At 42.8% G+C, this 19,843-nt stretch overlaps 1 protein-coding gene across 1 annotated transcript in view; it reads right to left on the reverse strand.

The window, feature by feature from the left end:
- Positions 1-19,843, reverse strand: part of GFPT1 (glutamine--fructose-6-phosphate transaminase 1) — a 65,418-nt gene extending 45,575 nt beyond the window's left edge. Inside the window, exons 1-3 of the mRNA XM_033239295.1 lie at positions 19,637-19,843; positions 4,818-4,925; positions 904-1,011 (exon numbers count right to left, since the gene is read on the reverse strand). Coding sequence (XP_033095186.1) covers positions 904-1,011; positions 4,818-4,925; positions 19,637-19,643 — 223 coding nt within the window. The 5' untranslated portion in view covers positions 19,644-19,843. The remainder of the gene's footprint in view (positions 1-903; positions 1,012-4,817; positions 4,926-19,636) is intronic.

Consider the following 19,843-nt stretch of genomic DNA (forward strand, 5'->3'; position numbering starts at 1 on the left):
CAGAACACACAGTAGATATTTATACTATTGTTTTTGAAGTGTAGTTATTTGGGTGTCTGCTTTACCCCTAGCTAATCTTACACTACAATACAGGCAAAATAAGTATTGATTTAATCTGTTAAACAAGTACTACAAAGCTAAATGTATCGCTTATGTGGGGGAAAAAAAAGACAAAATCCATCATTTTCCTCTACCTGTACTCTTCCACAATGATTCTGATGGCATTCATATGAGTAGGTACATAAAATACTTGCTGTTTCCTGGATTTTGTGGAGAATTTTAAAAGTATTTTTTCAATCAATCTACTTCAAAGTTTGTTTTGTTTTCAAGTTTCTTGTGAAAAAATAAAATGTGTAAGCATAATGTTATGACCTAAATACTGAGAAGTAAATCCTCTTTGATGGGGCATACATCTCTGACAATCCTTGTGCCAGAGAAGAAAACTATGAGGGAGAACATGATACTTACCAGATTCTATCAGACTTACTCAAAGATGCAACGTCAAAATTGACTACATCCAAGCTAGGCATTTAATTCAAAGTGAAGACAATTAGCAAGTGAAGACACGTGTATAAGGGCATCACTAAAAATACCTTTTGTCCCATGGAAAGCTCTTCCTCAGGAATGGTGGCTCTGAAGATACTTATTATTCAGAGCTTGCTGAAGGTATATACCTAACTAATTTCCTTCCCTAGTTGCAATGATTATTTTTCAGGCTCAGGCACATTTTAAAACTAGTCCAGACAGTAACAAAACTACTTTTCTTTCCTCCCTTCAATGTTACAGACCATTATCATTAAAATGGGTCCCAAAATATGGGGGGAGGGAGTAACTTGGTGGAGAATGGGGAGGGGAAAAGAAAGAGAAGGGGAAGGGGGACAAAAATCAACTTAAGTACGTTACTGTGAACTTCTTCATCCAGTGCCTTAACTTTTCCTTTCTTCTTAATAAGCTGGATTTTGCAGGCATTGGCTTCCCAATCTTTGTCATTGCCTCCATCAACTCCCACACCTAAACCATCATAAGGTAAAAAAGCAAGATTTAGAAACTGGCTACTGATAAAATTATTAATGTGAGGCAAAATTTTTAATTAAAAAATATATTCTCATCTAACTAATTCACTTATTTATCAATTCAACATCTACTGAAAACCTGTTGTGTATCAAGAACCAGGATAGCTGCTAGACACAAGAACAAAAATAACTCCATTCCCGTCCTCAAATTTCTAAGTCTATCGAGAAGATAGACAAGGAAAAAATAATTCAGCATAATTATGACTTATAATAAAAATACTATAGGTTACAGCTGGGATACAATGGAGAAATGCAAAGATGGGCACCCACCTCAGAAGGTAGCTAAGGAAGGAAGGTCATAGAACACATCTCTTAACAGTCTCCTTAAGTTGCTAACGAACTTGAAAAAGCTACCCTGAAGATACTGGGAAAACACTGTCCTTTAAGCAGAGAAGTGATTTGGCAAAAATGTTTAGCAAAGCCCTTCTAGAAACAGTGTAGAGAAAGAACTGGAGGGAGAGAAACAGTTGTCAAAAGCTACAGCTACAGCAAAGCAAAAATGAAGGGGACCTGAACTAAACAGTGGTAATGCAGACAGAGATAAATGATATTGGGAAGTGGAACTGACTGAATGTAAGTGAGAAAGCAGGAGAAGTCTGGAATACCTCAAAGAACTTGTAGAATGGCTCCAAGGACTTGTTGAATGATTCTCAATAAAAGGGACATAGAAAAACACTGGGCATGCCTGTAATCCCAGCTGCTTGGGAGGCTAAAGCAGGAGAATGGCTTGAACCCGAGAGGTGGAGGTTGCAGTGAGCTGAGATCGCGCCATTGCACTCCAGCCTGGGCAACAGAGTGAGATTCATCTCAAAAACAAATAAAAAACAGAGTGGGAAGTAGGGTGAGGACTGCAGTATATTGAGCTTATTTTTCTCTTTTCTTTTTTTTTTTTTTGAGACACAGTCTTGCTCTGTCACCCAGAATGGAGGACAGTGGCGCAATCTCGGCTCCCTGCAACCTCCGCCTCCCAGGTTCAAGCAATTCTCCTGCCTCACCCTCCCAGGTAGCTGGGATTACAGGTACATGCCACAATGCGTGGCTAATTTTTGTTTTTTTTTTAGTACAGACAGGGTTTCACCATGTTGGTTAGGCTGGTCTTGAACTCTTTACCTCAAGTGATCCATCCACCTCAGCCTCCCAAAGTGTTCGTTCGGATTACAGGCATGAGTCACCACGCCTGGCCTCAGTTCAATTTTTGAACATGCAAAGTTTAAAATATCATGGTCTATCTAGGAAAAAACTTCCAGGAGGCCTAGAATACAGCTTGGGAGATACATCCAGATTAGAAGAAATATATCTGGATTAGAAGTCACCAACATACTCACACACACAAAAATTAAAATAAAAAATAAAGAGAAGAAAACAAAGAAGTTACCAACATATATTAATAGAAGGTTGATGGGCCGGGCATGGTGGCTTACGCCTGTAATTCCACCACTTTGGGAGGCTGAGGTGGGGGGATCACAAGGTCAGGAGATTGAGCCCATCCTGGCCAACATGGTGAAACCATCTCTACTAAAAATACAACAATTAGCTGGGAGTGGTGGCAGGCGCCTGTAATCCCAGCTACTCAGGAGGCTGAGGCAGGAGAATTGCTTGAACTCAGAAGGTGGAGGCTGCAGTGAGCCAAGATCACGCCACTGCACTCCAGCCTTATGACAGAGTTAAGACTTCATTTCTAAAAAAAAAGAAGACTGATAAAGTCAGAGCTCACCCATGAAGACACCAAATAAGAGAAGTGGGCCTAGAAAAGAATCTTGGCTGGGTGCAGGGGCTCACGTCTATAATCCCAGCACTTTGGGAGGTCAAGGTGGGTGGATCTCCTAAGGTCAGGAGTTCAAGACCAGCCTAGGCAACACGGTGAAACCCCATCTCTACTAAAATTACAAAAATTAGCCAGGCGTGGTGGCGTGCACCTGTAATCCCAGCTACTGGAGAGGCTGAGGCAGGAGAATCACTTGAATCTGGGAGGCAAAAGTTGCAATAGTGAGCCAAGATCGCACCATTGCACTCCAGCCTGGGTGACAGAGCAAGACTCATCTCAAAAAGAATCTTGAAGGACATTAATATTCGAGCTGTAAGTAGAAGAAAGGAGCCTCCAAAGCAAACAGAAAAGAAGTAATCTTAGCATCTTAGGAAGAGAATAAGATGTGTTATCAAAGAAGCTAAGGAAGGAGAGAATTTTAAAAACAAAGGAGTTGAGGAACTGACTTTCCATCACTAAGGAAAGTCAAGGAAGACAAATGCCCATTCCATGTGCCAATGTTAAGTGTACAAAAAAGAGTTAACATAGCAGGTGTGAAACTGCTATCCTTAGAAAGGCTTGTTTTCAAGGTTGGCCCTTCACTGGTATCTTGAAACTTGGTTTTTGGAAGGATTCCTACCACCCTAACCAAAAGTATCTCACTAAACAAACTGTGCAAACAGTCTAGAATTTTGGTACATGCTAGGCAGAGGGTGCCTACGTGACCAGCCCCCAATGAAAACCTGAGGCACTGATCCACTGGTGAGCAACTTGTGCCTAGCTTTCTCAAGACTTCACTTCATGCACCTTCTCCCTTAGCTGACTGTGCTTTGTATTCTTTTGCTATAATGAAACATAGCCATGATTACAACCAAATGCTGAGTCCTGTGAGTCCTCCTAGGGAATCATCAGATTTGAGGATGGTCTTAGGAACCTCTGACACAGTTGAGGGAAGGAGCTAGGGTAGAATATAAAGTTACCAGAAAGTTATGTTTATGTGTCACTTATTTAAGATAGAAGAGGCTGGAATCAGTGGTTTGCCTGTAATCCCAGCACTTTGAAAGGCCAAGGCAGGACGATCACTTGAGGCCAGGAGCTTGAGACCAGCCCAGGCAACATAGTGAGACTCTCATCTCTATAAAAACTTCTTGGCCGGGCGCGGTGGCTCAAGCCTGTAATCCCAGCACTTTGGGAGGCCGAGGCGGGTGGATCACGAGGTCAGGAGATCGAGACCCTCCTGGCTAACACGGTGAAACCCCGTCTCTACTAAAAATACAAAAAACTAGCTGGGCGCGGTGGCGGGCGCCTGTAGTCCCAGCTACTCCGAGGCTGAGGCGGGAGAATGGCGGGAACCCGGGAGGCGGAGCTTGCAGTGAGCCGAGATCGCGCCACTGCACTCCAGCCTGGGCGACACAGTGAGACTCCGTCTCAAAAAAAAAAAAAAAAAACTTCTTAAAAATTAGCTGGGCATGGTGGCGCACAGCTATAGTCCTAGCTACTTAGGAGGCTGGGGAGGGAGGATTGCCTGAGCCCAGAGTTCCAGACTGCAGTGAGCTATGACTGTACCACTACATTCCAGCTTGGGTGACAGAGTGAGATCCTACCTCAAAAATAAATAATAAAAATAAGAAATAAGAATCTGAGGCAAGTTTATATGCCAAAACATGAAATCAATGGAGAAAAATTAAAGTTACAAGAAAGAAAAAAGAATCTACAGAGTAAGACCTTCGTGAATTTTGTTTTACCACAATAATGCCCCATATGATGTTTTTACAATAATATTCTTAATTAATAGAAGATCATCATAAGCAATACTCCACATAAATGGTAACACTGTTGAGACTACATAAATAAATCCTTTAAATATGATTAAAAGACAAAAATTCTTCCAATTTACATTTACTCAAAACAGATTTTAACAGTCTAGTCACCTAATTAATAATAATGATAATCTCTATTTAAATAATCATGCAAAATCCATAGTATTTTTTTAAAAGTACCAGCAGAATCATATCCTCTGTACTCCAGTCTCTGAAGGCCTTTGATTAGGGTCTCTAAGATTTCTCGTCTCGTTCGAGGAACATGGTAGTTTAAGTAAGCAAATATACCTGCAAATAAACAAATATTTAATGAAAAATTCTGATTTAAAAATCAAAATTAGCATAATTATGTCAACTATATGAAAAAATGTGACGTTAGATTCTGTCTTTCAAACAACATTTCAAACCGTTTAAAGGCAATGGAACTTTTTCAAGGGAGAATTTCTCATAAGTATAAAAAACTAAAGTAAACATGTCAAAATACATGTTTATAATTTTTTCAAAGAAGCTTATAAAGCTGGCTCCTTATTTTCCATGACTGCCATTTTTGTCAAGTGAAATTTAATTTTTTTAAAAACCAATTAACAAATTTATAGTTTATGTCCTATATACAGAGCATTTCGTTTCAAGAAAAAAATTTCTGAATTTAAGCAACATACAGGCCCTAAAATCTATACCAATGAGATTAATTTTGCTTACTTCCAATAACCATGCTATCAGTGACATTTAAGAATAAACGATGCGGCCGGGCACTGTGGCTCACGCCTGTAATCCCAGCACTTTGGGAGGCTGAGGCAGGCGGATCATGAGGTCAGGAGATCAAGACCATCCTGGCCAACATGGTGAAACCCCGTCTCTACTAAAAAAATACAAAAAAATTAGCCGGGCGTGGTGGTGGGCACCTATAGTCCCAGCTACTCGGGAGGCTGAGGCAGGAGAATGGTGAGAACCTAGGAGGCGGAGCTTGCAGTGAGACGAGATCGCCCCACTGCACTCCAGCCTGGGCAACAGAGCGAGACTCTGGCTCAAAAAAAAAAAAAAAAAGAATAAACGATGTGAAAAATACTCACCCCTTAAATAATTACGTAAAATAGTAAAAACTGACCAAATACATAACTATCTTAAAAGAAAACTGCTTGAATTACTTGTTTATCATATTAGCAAATGACAACCAGGTAACAACTCTAGAAAATTCACAGAAAAAGAGCAATCATGTGGAAAAACAAAACTAGAAATAAAAGGAGTAATACAATGTGAACTGAACCAGATAAGAAAAGAAGTAACAGAACACAGGTAAGGGAAATCCACATTTTAGGAATGGCAGCATGGGCATTTATCTGAGGTTTTCCATGGCTGTGCTTTGGCCAGAGTGGACACAGCTTTAACGTATCAAAACTGAAGACTAAAATATTTTAAAATACAAGTTCAAGCTGCTTATTTTAAAACTTCCCTTTTTCTTAACTACATTTCACTGTAATTCTGATTCATAAGATGTTTAAATTAATTCTGTGAGACAGAACTCCCAAATAACTAGTCTTCATTTCCACCTGTAAAAAGATACTTACTTCTATAGAGTGTGATTCTATTGAAACATTTCAGCATACAAAAATAGCGCATTGTTGATACCCAACAAGAAAGCCATAACATATATGCTGATCACCATGATCAATACAGTGTAATTTTCTCAAATAAACTATTATGCCCTAAAAAAGAGAAACTCACACATTAAAATCCAAAATAACCTGAAACAACGGTTTCAGCTCTCTCCAAAGAAGTAGTTCCAGGCCAAAGACTTACAGAAATCCTGTATTTCATTCAGATTAAAAAAAAAAAAATACACACACCTCTTACATTTATATTTTTTAAGCTTTCCTGTAATGTACAGTCATCTTACTTTCACAGCATGACCACCCTGTAGGGGTGGGTAGAACATCTATCTTACCTAATTCAAAAATAGAAAATGAGTTAACTGATATCCCAGAGATACCCACAAATAGCATTCCCAACCTCAAAGCACAGCAATTAAGATAAGGATAAACAACATGCTGCTTAAGGGTATTTCTAAAGTAAGAGTAGTAGTGGCACAGCCATGTGCAGCTTCAAACTTTCAATGGCTACTCATGATATAAACACAAGAGGACAATAGAAGAGTCTCAAGACCAACTCCACCATTTAATTCAGAAGAATGAGTCTCGGGTTTTTGTTGTTACTTCTGTTCCTTCATAAAGTATCTGTAATATGAATAAGCCAATAACCCATTTGTAAATCAAACTTTGCACTCTTCACCCATGGGTAACTGATCTTTGAGAAAGATTAAACACCTACAGATAACTCTCAGTTAAGTATTTTAACCAGGCCATTAAAAGACAATACACAGAACACAAATATTTTCTAAAACAATACTTTAATACAAATGTGGGCCGGGTGCAGTGGCTCACACCTGTAATCCCAACTTTGGGAAGCTAAGGTAGGCGCATCACCTGAGGCCAGGAGGCCAGGAAATCAAGGCCAACCTGGCCAACATGGCGAAACCCATCATTACTACCGAAAATACAAAAATTGGCTGGGCACGGTGGCATGCGCCTGTACTCCCAGCTACTTGGGAGGCTGAGATGGGGAGAATCGCTTGAATCCAGGAGGCAGAGTTGTAGTGAGCCGAGATCACGCCACTGCACTCCAGCCTGGGAGAGAGTGAGAATCGTCTCAAAAAAAAAAGTGTGAAAGAAACTGAATCTGAACTAGTCCCCACCACTGTGACTGCATCAGCTAGAGTCCTTTAAAGGAGGATACAACCTAGCTGATTTGAAAACACAAGCCTGTCGAGGATTGTTTGCAGTCTGTCCAGAGCTGACAAATTCTAATAATGCAGTACATCCAGAAAAACTCACTCCTAAACTCTTTTTAAGAAATCTAAGTCTGATAGTAAAAGTAAAATGTAAGCCGGATGGTAAAAATGAAAGTGTGATGGTAAACGATTTAAAGATTAAATATGTATATTAATCTGTTAAAACCATGTAAATGCTAATGATATAAAACTGTTTTTAAGACAATTTATAGACTCTACTTTTTTTTTTTTTTTTTTTTTTGAGACGGAGTCTCGCTCTGTCACCCGGGCTGGAGTGCAGTGGCCGGATCTCAGCTCACTGCAAGCTCCGCCTCCCGGGTTTATGCCATTCTCCTGCCTCAGCCTCCCGAGTAGCTGCGACTACAGGCGCCAGCCACCTCGCCCGGCTAGCTTTTTGTATTTTTTAGTAGAGATGGGGTTTCACTGTGTTAGCCAGGATGGTCTCGAACTCCTGACCTCGTGATCCGCCCGTCTCGGCCTCCCAAAGTGCTGGGATTACAGGCTTGAGCCACCGCGCCCGGCCGACTCTACTTTTTTTAAAAGATTAATGCAGCAGGGCTGGGTGGCTCATGCCTGTAATTCCAACACCTTGGGAGGCCAAGGCGGGTGGATCACACGAGGTCAAGAATTCAAGACCAGCCTGTACAACATGCTCAAACTCCATCTCTACAAAAATACCAAAATTAGCTGGGCATGATGGCAGGTGCCTGTAATCCCAGCTACTAAGGAGGCTGAGGCAGGAGAACTGCTTGAACCTGGAAGGCAGAAGTTGCAGTGAACCGAGATTGTGCCACTGCACTCTAGCCTGGGCAACAGAGCAAGACTCTGTCTCAAAAAAAAAAAACTTAATGCAATATTAAATTCACTGTTTTTAATAATGTAACTCAACAACAGCATTCAACTTTGATAATACTTCTAACTTCAATCTCCTTGGTTTATAATGGCTCACTATATGAATCTTGAGAGCCTAAGAACATTTTCGCTGAGTGCTGTGGCTCACACCTGTAATCCCAACACTTTGGGAGGCCAAGGCAGGTGGATCACGAGGTCAGGAGTTCAAGACCAGCCTGACCAACATGGTGAAACCCTGTCTCTACTAAAAATATTAAAAAAAAAAAAAAAGCCGACTGTGGTGGCACATGCCTGTAGTCTCAGCTACTCGGGAGGCTGAGGCAGGAGAATAGCTTGAACCTGGGAGGCAGAGGTTGCAGTGCACCTAGACTGTGCCACTGCACTCCAGCCTGAGCAAAAGAGCAAGACTCCATCTCAAAAAAAAAAAGGTAATAGAGCTAGAAGAAGGAAGGGGATTAGCCTCAGACATACCTGATGAGGAAAATGGGAGCTAAGAAGTTAAACCTGTCAGTTTCATAGCCCTGTCCCTTGACAGCACTGCTAGCCCAAGGCATTCCACCTGCGGGGCTACTGGGTTAACTATAATCTTGGGGTGCCAAAGACAATATTGGCAGCAATTCATCAGGCACGCAGGGCATGTTGACAAGGGAGGCATTCACAACTCACAATGATGCTTGTTAGAGCAGAAATCGTTAGTTGACCTCTATTTTGAGGTCTTCAACTTGTCTTATCAAAACTCCAATAAACAGCTGTTTTTTTTTTTTTTGTTTTTTTTTTTTTTTTTTTTTTTTTTTTTGAGACGGAGTCTCGCTCTGCCGCCCAGCTGCTGGAGTGCAGTGGCCGGGTCTCAGCTCACTGCAAGCTCCGCCTCCTGGGTTTACGCCATTCTCCTGCCTCAGCCTCCCAAGCAGCTGGGACTACAGGCCCCGCCATGTCGCCCGGCTAGTTTTTTGTATTTTTAGTAGAGACGGGGTTTCACCATGTTAGCCAGGATGGTCTCGATCTCCTGACCTCGTGATCCGCCGTCTCGGCCTCCCAAGTGCTGGGATTACAGGCTTGAGCCACCGCGGCCCTTTTTTGTTTTTTTCTGAAACAGAGTCTTGCTCTGTCACCAAGGCTGGTGTCATCTCGGCTCATTGCAACCTCTGTCTCCCAGGTTCTAGCAATTCTCCTGCCTCAGCCTCCCAAGTAGCTGGGATCATATATGCCGCCACCACGCCCGGCTAATTTTTTGTATTTTTAGTAGAGATGGGGTTTCGCCATGTTGGCTAGGCTGGTCTCAAACTCCTGACCTCAGGGGATCCACCCGCCTCAGCCTCCCAAAGTGCTAGGATTACAGGTGTGAGCCATTGCACCCAGCCTAACCTCCCAATAAACAGTTCTTAAGTAAGGTAATGGCAAAAATCAACTTTCCACCACTCTTCGGTAATTGCTCTAAGAGCACACACAGTAGCTGTGTAAGCATAGATGTATACAGCATAGGAGCTGCATAAGCACCCCCAAATCAGCATGTACTTCACAAGTGTAAGCTTTCTTACTAATGGAATATACTTGGAATAAAATAACTCCCTAACTGAAGGAGATGCTTGAACCTACAGACATCATTCTCAGAAAATGGCAACTTAAATTCAGTGACAAAAAAGCATTTATGAGTACCTTGCTAACAAAATTTCAGAAGCAATCCGGATCACAGACTAGACATACCTGGTTGAAAGCAATGTAGCTGCAAATAAAGACTGTTAAACCTTATTGAAAAGAAAACTAAACGCAACTGACTAGTCAAATTATTGAAATTCCTATGCCTGGTTGCATTTATGTCCTTATGAATAGGAAATTTTATTTTTATATATTTTATCATTTGACAGCTTCAATATTTTGGGACCCTAAACATTGTAACTTATCAGTGATAAGTGTTCAAATTCATTCTCTAAACTTAAAACTTCTGAATCCTAAATTCACCTATAATGTCACTTAAATTCTAAATTTGTTTTATTATTCTTATAACGCTAGTCACAAATTAATTCATCATCATCATTAAAGATTCAAACTAGGCGGCCGGGCGCGGTGGCTCAAGCCTGTAATCCCAGCACTTTGGGAGGCCGAGACGGGCGGATCACGAGGTCAGGAGTTCGAGACCATCCTGGCTAACACGGTGAAACCCTGTCTCTACTAAAAAAAAAATACAAAAAACTAGCCGGGCGAGGTGGCGGGCGCCTGTAGTCCCAGCTACTCGGGAGGCTGAGGCAGGAGAATGGCGTAAAACCCGGGAGGCGGAGCTTGCAGTGAGCCAAGATCCGGCCACTGCACTCCAGCCTGAGCGAAAGAGCTAGACTCCGTCTCAAAAAAAAAAAAAAAAAAAAAGATTCAAACTAGGCCAGGAGCGGTGGCTCACGCCTGTAATCCCAACACTTTGGGAAGAGAGGCAGGAGGATTACTTGAGCTCAGGTGTTCGAAACCAGTCAGGGCAACATAGCAAGATCCTGTCTCTATTAAAATTTGAAATAATAAATAAAGATTAAAACTATACAGATGCTACAGAATTAATTGTAAAAATCTCTCCTTTCTGTCTCCACATAGGTTCCATCCCTTCTCGGAGATAGCTACTGTTAATTCCATACACACAGTCCCAGTCCTTCAGCTATAAATTTTTCCACAGGCCGGGTACAGTAGCAGATGCCTGTAATCCCAGCACTTTCAGAGGCCAAGGCGGGAGGATCACTTGAGGGCAGGAGTTTGAGATCAGCCTGGGCAATACAGGGAGACCCTGTCTCTACAAAAAATAAAAAATTAGGCATGGTGGTGCATGCCTGTAGTCCCAGCTACTTGGAAGGCTGAGGTGGGAGAATCACTTGATCCCAGGGGTTCAAGGTTGCAGTGAACTAGTCAATATTATAATTATAGAATCACATTCTACATTTAAGATTTCTTTAAAATTAAGTATTATTTGAGATACATTTTTTTTTCTTTTCACCAGGGGCTCTGCTCTGTCACCCAGGCTGGAGTATAGTGGCACAATCCCAGCTCATTAAAACTACCACCTCCTGGACTCAAGTGATCCTCTCATCTCAGCCTCCCAAGAAGCTGGGACCACAGTGTGCCTGTTATTTATGTGTTTATTTATTTATTCATTTATTTATCCAATTTTTGAGATGGAGTTTTGTTCTTGTCGCCCAGGCTGGGGTACAGTGATGTGATCTTAGCTCACTGCAACCTCTGTCTCCCAGGTTCAAGCAATTCTCCTGCCTCAGCCTCTGGAGTAGCTGAGATTACGGGCGTGAGCTACCACGCCCGGCTATTTTTTTATTTCTTGTAGAGATGAGGTGTCACTATATTGCCCAGGCTGGTCTCGAATTCCTGGACTCAAGCGATCCTCTTGTTTCGGCCTCCCAAAGTGCTCGGATTACCGGCATGAGCCACTGCACCCAGCCAAGATACATTTTCTACAATCCTAAAAGCATACATAAAGACTGAGCGCAGTGGCTCATGCCTACAATCCCAGCACTTTGGGAGGCCGAGGCAGTTGGATCACTTGAGGTCAGGAGATCGAGATCAGCCTGGCCAACATGGTGAAACCCCGTCTCTATTATAAAAATAGAAAAATTAGCCAGGCATGGGTGACGCGTGCCTGTCCCAGCTACTCAGGAGGCAGAAGCAGGAGAATCACTTGAGCCCAGGAGGTAGGGCAGAGGGTGCAGTGGGCTGAGATCGCACCACTGCACTCCAGGCTGGGCAATACAGAGAGACCCTGTCTCAAAAAAATAAAAAATTTAAAAGTAAAATAAAATAAATCACACATACAAAAATAACATATGAAGTGAAACAATTAAGACTTTCAATTTTTTTTTAATTGTTTTTAAGTGTTTTTTTAATCGGTTCATGTCTCCCCTACTTTATTGTAACTACTGCCACTAGAAGGGGCTCCATGACACGTCTCTTCCATATTTAACATTCTGGAGCTCAAATCACTAGTTTTAAGTCCTGACATCTCTAATTATACACTCCTTCACAGTCTACCTATGTCATCATCTTTCTTGAGAAAAAAAAGCATGCACTTCCTGCTCATAATCTTCAAATATTCCATCTCTATTCTCTCTGACCATTCAAATCAAATGACAATTTTTCATCATTCTGCCAAGTCAAACCCTCTGGGTCTACTGTGCTCTGACTCCTAGTCTCTGAGCACCTCTACATTGAACTATGACAGCCACACAGAACTCATCTATCCATTTCAGTCCACTTTCGGATGGGCCCTCCGAACTGCTGACCAATCCTATTAACTCATCACTTGCTTAACTTTCAAACTTCTCCTAGATATTATTTTAGAGTCTAAGCTACATACTACTCTCAAATCTTCATTTTCTCCTCCCAGCTTCTTTTTCATTTTTGGTAGATTCTTACTTTATAGAATTTTTTTTTTTTTTTTTTTTTGAGACAGAGTCTCATTCTGTCACCCAGACTGGAGTGCAGTGGCGCTATCTGAGCTCACTGCAACCACCACCTCCCGAGTTCAAGCGAGTCTTCCACCTCAGCCTCTCAAACAGCAGCTGGGATTACAGGCGTGCATTACCACGCCTGGCTAAGTTTTGTATTTTTAGCAGAGACCAGGTTTCACCATGTTGGCCAGGCTGGTCTCGAACTCCTTACCTCAGGTGATCTGCTCACCTCGGCCTTCCAAAGTGCTGGGATTACAGGTGTGAGCCACTGTGCCCAGCCAGAATTAAAGTCTTCATTTTCTTTTTTTGTTTTGAAAACATAGAGACAAGGTCTCACTATGCTGTCCAGGCTGGTATCAAACTCCAAGCCTCAAGTGATCCTCGCACCTCAGCCTCCCGAAGTGGTGAGTTTACAAGGGAGAGTCACCAACCCTCACCCATCTTCTTTTCAACAGTTTAACAACACATATATTAAATACTTCTCATCCTTCCTTGTAACCTCAAGAGAGATATATTACACATACTACTCTCTGGAGCTAGCCTCTCCCCTACTTGTAACTTTAAAAAAAAAAACCGGCCCTGCTCTGTCACCCAGTACCCTGGCTGGAGTGCAGCAGCACAATCATAGCTCACTGCAGCCTCAAACTTCTGGGCTCAATTCTCCCACTTCAGGCTTCTAAGTAGACTGGACTACAGGTATGCACCACCACACCTGGCTAATTTTTTTTTATTATTTTTTTAATAGAGACGGGATCTCGCTATGTTGCCCAGGCTGATCTTGAACTCCTAGCCTCAAGTAATCCTCCTGCCTCAGCTTCCTGAGTGGCTGGGATTACAGGTGTAAGCTAAAGCACTGGCTACTTACAACTTTTTTTTTTTTTTTTTTTAATTGAGACATAGTCTCACTCTGTCACCCAGGCTGGGGTACAGTGGCGTGATCTCAGCTCACTGCAACCTCCACCTCCCAGGTTCAAGCAATTCTCCTCCCTCAGCCTCCCAAGTAGCTGGGATTACAAGGGCGTACCATGACACTTGGCTATTTTTACATTTTTAGTAGAGATGGGATTTCACTATGTCGGCCAGGCTGGTCTCAAACTCCTGACCTCAAGTGATTTGCCCACTTCAGCCAGTGATTTGCCCACCTGGTAGGTATTACAGGTGTGACCCCTGCTCCGGGCCTTACTCATAACTCTTGATGAGTGTTTCTACAACTTTGTAAATACGGAACTCTTTTGTTAACATCAAAATATTCTGAGGCTCCTTCACAACAATGGGTTAAATGTTTATTATTCAATGATCTAGAACAATTTTTATTCAACTTACAAAGTTATAAGCATATTAATAAGCAATGAACACCCTTATGGCCGGGCGTGGTGGCTCAAGCCTGTAATCCCAGCACTTTGGGAGGCCGAGACAGGCGGATCACGAGGTCAGGAGATCAAGACCATCCTGGCTAACCTGGTGAAACCCCGCCTCTACTAAAAAAAAAATACAAAAAACTAGCAGGGCGAGGTGGCGGGCGCCTGTAGTTCCAGCTACTCGGGAGGCTGAGGCAGGAGAATGGCATGAACCCGGGAGGCGGAGCTTGCAGTGAGCTGAGATCTGGCCACTGCACTCCAGGCTGGGTGACAGAGCGAGACTCCGCCTCAGAAGAAAAAAAAAAAAAAGAACACCCTTTAACAACTTCAGGGCTTGTAGGTCAGGAACCACAGCTCTAGAATTCAACTTCTCAACACTCCCAGAGGACTTCAATCCCAAAATCCTCTTCTTTTTCGTATTACTTGGAGCCCCCCTGAACACAAACTGAGACCCTTCTGCCTTGACATATGCAATTTATCTAATAATTTCTTCATAACCATATCCAATTAACTTCTCTGCAGTATTACATATGAATGACGTTTTTCTACTTTTACAGACTCTGTCCAAGGCAATATACTACTTTGGAACTCTTTTGCCTTTAACCACTGTTCTTTGGTCTGTTTTCCTGACACTTCTATTTCCTCCTTCAATCCCTCTGGTAGGAGTTCTCAAACTATTTCCGCCTCCATTCACTGACGGGTAACTTATGCCATCAATGACTACCTCTCACGGTATACTAATTCTCTACAAGCTGGCACTATTCCTCAAAGTAAAAGTCCTGCCCCATCACCCAGAACATTCCTGATCTAATGCAGATACCCAAAGCCCAGAGCTCTTCAGTCTCTAAATTTCTACTCATTCTACTTGTGGTCTACCACATGGCAACGAACAAGGACTGTGTATTTTCATCTGAAGCTGTTGCATGTGCATTCTTTCCTCTGATCAGGCAGCAATTCCTTGAAGGCAACTCTCTTATTTTAGCCATCTCTGTAAAGGGCAGAGTGCCAAGTATAAAGCCATCATTTCAAATATCTGCAAGTATCTTCTAACACTTTCTACGCACCTGAAATATACAGTCAAAAAATTCCCAAACCACAGAAACAGAACACTATTTCACCAGATGCTAAAAAGGAATGAAGTAAAGAAAGGTTTCATAATTAAAGGTTTAAGAACTACCTGGTTAAATAAAGTTAGATATATATTTAGAACTTTCTAGAACCTTTAATCTCGCTAATTGTGAATCTCCAAGAGCAGAATTTCCCAAACTTGTGTTACAAAACCCTTTCCTGCCTTCTACTGCTCATTATCAGAACCTATTAATCTCTATTTCCAGGGGACAACTGAAGAAATGCTTATTAAGCAATTATTTTCTCTCACAATTTCTTCATATCCAGTATGGTATATAAGGATATGTTAATAGTACTGGTTTTATGACCAACCCTAGCAGCCAATCTCAGCATCCTTCAATTATCCCCAAAACCATTAGACAGTATAATTATAAAAACCTTTTGAAAAATTCATTCTGGGGCTGGGCGCGGTGACTCAAGCCTGTAATCCCAGCACTTTGGGAGGCCGAGACGGGCGGATCACGAGGTCAGGAGATCGAGACCATCCTGGCTAACACGGTGAAACCCCGTCTCTACTAAAAAATACAAAAAAAAAAAAACCTAGCCGGGCGAGGTGGCGGGCGCCTGTAGTCCCAGCTACTCGGGAGGCTGAGGCAGGAGAATGGCATAAGCCCGGGAAGCGGCGTTTGCAATGAGCTGAGATCCGGCCACTGCACTCCAGCCTGGGCTACAGAGCGAGACTCCGTCTCAAAAAAAAAAAAAAAAGGCCGGGCGCGGTGGCTCAAGCCTGTAATCTCAGCACTTTGGGAGGCCGAGACGGGCGGATCACGAGGTCAGGAGATCCAGACCATCCTGGCTAATACGGTGAAACCCCGTCTCTACTTAAAAATACAAAAAAAAACTAGCCGGGCAACGAGGCAGGCGCCTGTAGTCCCAGCTACTCGGGAGGCTGAGGCAGGAGAATGGCGTAAACCCGGAAGGCGGAGCTTGCAGTGAGCTGAGATCCGGCCACTGCACTCCAGCCTGGGTGGCAGAGCGAGACTCCGTCTCAAAAAAAAAAAAGAAAAAGAAAAAGAAAAATTCATTTTAGGATACTTTAAAATTGCAAGTTCCTTTACTGCTTTTAAAAAGGATCTCATTTGCAAACATTCCATTTTATTTATTTATTTATTTATTTTTGAGACAGACTCTCACTCTTGTCACCCAGGCTGGAGTAAAATGGCAAGATCTCAGCTCACTGCAACCTCCGCCTCCTGGGTTCAAGCGATTCTCCTGCCTCAGCCTCTGGAGTAACTAGGATTACGGGCGTGCACCACGCTCAGCTAATTTTTTAATATTTTTAGTAGAGATGGGTTTCACCATCTTGGTCAGGCTGGTCTCAAACTCCTGACCTCAAGTGATCCACCCACCTCAGCCTCCCAAAGTGCTGGGATTGCAGGCATGAGCCACCGCACCCAGCCCAAAAATTCCATTTTATATACACCATAGGATCAGACGGGTATAACCCCACATTTATAAAAACAATAGCAGAATCTGTTAAAAGCTAGGGATAGCTTAAGTGACTTGACACTCAGCAAAACCAAAAATAATACAAATAAAAAGGACAAAGTATACTCCAAACTAACGAGAAAAAGGAAGATAAAATAAATTTGGAAAATAGACACTATTCTTCTCTGGGAGATTCTCAATGCTTATTATTAATACATTAAGGATTCTAAGAACTCCTCCAATCAAAAAACAAAACAAAACATTACCACGCGATTTAATATGTTGCTTTCTAAATTTACCAGACCATAGGATCTTTTTTCCTAACACTTATTAACAACCCAAAACAAGCTGGTAAACATTATTATATCAGTTTCATCAGTGTATCTGATTGAAAAAAGCATATCAGAATCTTCAATTGTCATTCTTCTGCTTCAACATTGTACAACGTTGAAATAAAATAATCTTTTAGGAAAATTTAGGGCCGGGTAAGGTGGCTCACTCCTGTAATCGCAGCACTTTGGGAGGCTAAGGCAGGTGGATTACCTGAGGTCAGGGGACCAGCCTGGTCAACATGGTAAAACCCCACCTCTAGCAAAAATGCAAAAATTAGCCAGGTGTGGTGGTACACCCCTGTAATCCCAGCTACTCGGGAGGCTGAACCCGGGAGACGGAGGCTGCAGTAAGCCACTCCAGCCTGAGTGACAGAGTGAGACTCGTCTCAAAAAAAAAAAAAAGAAAGAAAGAAAAAGAAAAACTTAACTAGATAGCAAGTAGTCAGAAGGTAAGCTTCCAGATTTTCCCATCTATTCTAATTTTCACTCCATTTCTCTGCTCAGGAATTTTAGTTCAATGATTAAGATGTGGGAGGAAAATAATGACACTCATCTTCTTATCTTTCAGAATTTAGAGAGAAAATAAATTCTGAACCCCATCCCCAGAATCATGCAAACCTGTGGTATGACTTAAAAGCAGGACCTCAGAAATGCCTCAAATACTCACTTTTTATTTCTTCAATACCTGTTTCCTCAGCAGTAAAATTCTGTGGAATGGAGACACAGACTATGTGAAAACTCCCAACATTTAGTCTTCACCCTAAACGTATCTCCCTTATCTGAACCTGATTTCCATATCTGATTTATTTTTTGATTTTTATTTATTATTTTTGAGACGAAGTTTCGCTCTTTTTTGTCCAGGTTGGAGTGCAATGGTGCGATCTCGATCTCGGATCACTGCAACCTCCAGCTCCTGGGTTCAAGCAACTCCTCTGCCTCAGGGTCCTGAGGAGCTGGGATTACAGGCGCGCACGACCACGCCCAGCTAATTTTGTATTTTTAATAGAGACGGAGTTTCACCATGTTGGCCAGGCTAGTCTTGAACTCCTGACCTCAGGTGATCCGCCTGCCTCGGCCTACCAAAGTGCTGGGATTATAGGCGGGAGCCACCACGCCTGGCACTGATTTTTTTTTTTCCGTAAGTACTTTACGTTTTCTTTCCTGGACCATGATGAAATGACCTGCAATGAGTACTTAATGAGGACACACCCCGTCATTCCGGAACAGTTAACTAGCAAATGAAGCACAATGGAGATTGACCAGTTTGCAAATTCACTACTTCGCAGCTCCAAACTAAATGCAAAGCCATTCTAAGTAGACACTGCAAAAGTCTGATTCTGAAGTCAGCTCTACTCTAATAATTTCAGTAAGCTATTTATAAGTGTTTCTGTTTTTATGCGGGTTTTTAAAAATCTATTCTAAATTTAAACCTGATCCTCATTTCCAGAAGCTGAAATGAGCATAAATGCAGGAAATATACACACTAACGAGTACAATGCACCTCCTGTTCAGTTCCTTCGTGCAAAAGGCTGCAAATAAGAAGTCTCCCAGAGAGTTTTCAATTCTCTTACAATGGTACTTCCCTTAAAAAAAAAAAAGGGGGGGGGTTCTTTCTTCCAGGTATAAAGTCAGCTGTAAATTTCAGTAAGAAAGGTAAGAATATAATTATTTTTACTGGCAATAGCCAAGTTAACACCAATTTTAGAGGACATCAGTCATGTCAGACACGATTCTCAAAATCTCTTTCACTAACACTTAGGTAATAATAAACGACTCTCAAAACATGAAATAAAAGAGCCTAACCTTAATTTTTTAACTGCTCTAGCAAAGGTATTTGTTAAACTTTCCATAGCTAGTATTTTTAACGGGTGCATATGCAAGGGATAAATGATGTTTTTCATAGTTGGCATTCTAAAGGGGTATACATCAAAGGTATAACTGATATTTTTCAGAGCTGGCATTAATGGGTGCACATGCAAATGATAAATTATGTATAATCTATTGCCACAGACATTTGAAGGACTCTTCCACTACAGGATCAGGTATAAGCCCATTAACCAAATTATTGATTAGCAATTATTTCTGTTGAGACAAGGGATGGCAGGAAGTATCACGTTTAATGCCACTATCGTGGCTCTAGCTGGGGTCTGTTTTCTATTGGGCCTGCCTGAAAACAAGTAAAATATTTTTTGAAAGGTTTTTAGAAAAATGCAAGATAAGTTCAACAGACCTCGCCCAATGTTCCACAGGTTGCCTCACTCACCTGGTGGGCCCTTTTGAAGGCACCCCCCTCCACACCTCAATTCCCTCAGCCCTTTCCTCCTTTATTCAATAAAGGCGTTTCTCTCCCCTCTCCGTTCCTCCTCCGCTCAAAGGCGCCCGCTGGCCCCCAGCGGAGGGGGCCCACCTTACTCTCAGGTGCCTTTCTCCCGGCCGCCACCCCCTCTCCCGCACGCGGATGCCGACCCCCGCCCCCGCAGCCACCACTGGACGCCCCTTGCCCATCAGCCAGACTTCGCACCCTCCACACTCCCGCTTCCGCCCGTCGCCTTGGGCCTTAGAGGCGCCCGCACCGCACCCCAGCGCCGCCCGGCAACACGCCCCCCGCCCCCGGCCTCCTTACCACACATGATGCCGGAGACACGGCCCGCGAGGCCAGGGGCGAGTGGCTGGCGGAATCGGGGGTGCACACACGAGCTTCGGTGGGCAATCTGCGGTCTCGGGGGCCGGGATGGCGCCGACACGACTCCCTCGGGGATGCGACGGCCAAGGCAACGACAACCTTCTCCACCTCCCAGGCTCCGCCAGCAACCGCCGCCAGGCCCCGCCC

This window comes from Trachypithecus francoisi, unplaced genomic scaffold, assembly GCF_009764315.1.
Source record: "Trachypithecus francoisi isolate TF-2019V2 unplaced genomic scaffold, Tfra_2.0 Lachesis_group17, whole genome shotgun sequence".
Classification (NCBI taxonomy): Eukaryota; Metazoa; Chordata; class Mammalia; order Primates; family Cercopithecidae; genus Trachypithecus; species Trachypithecus francoisi.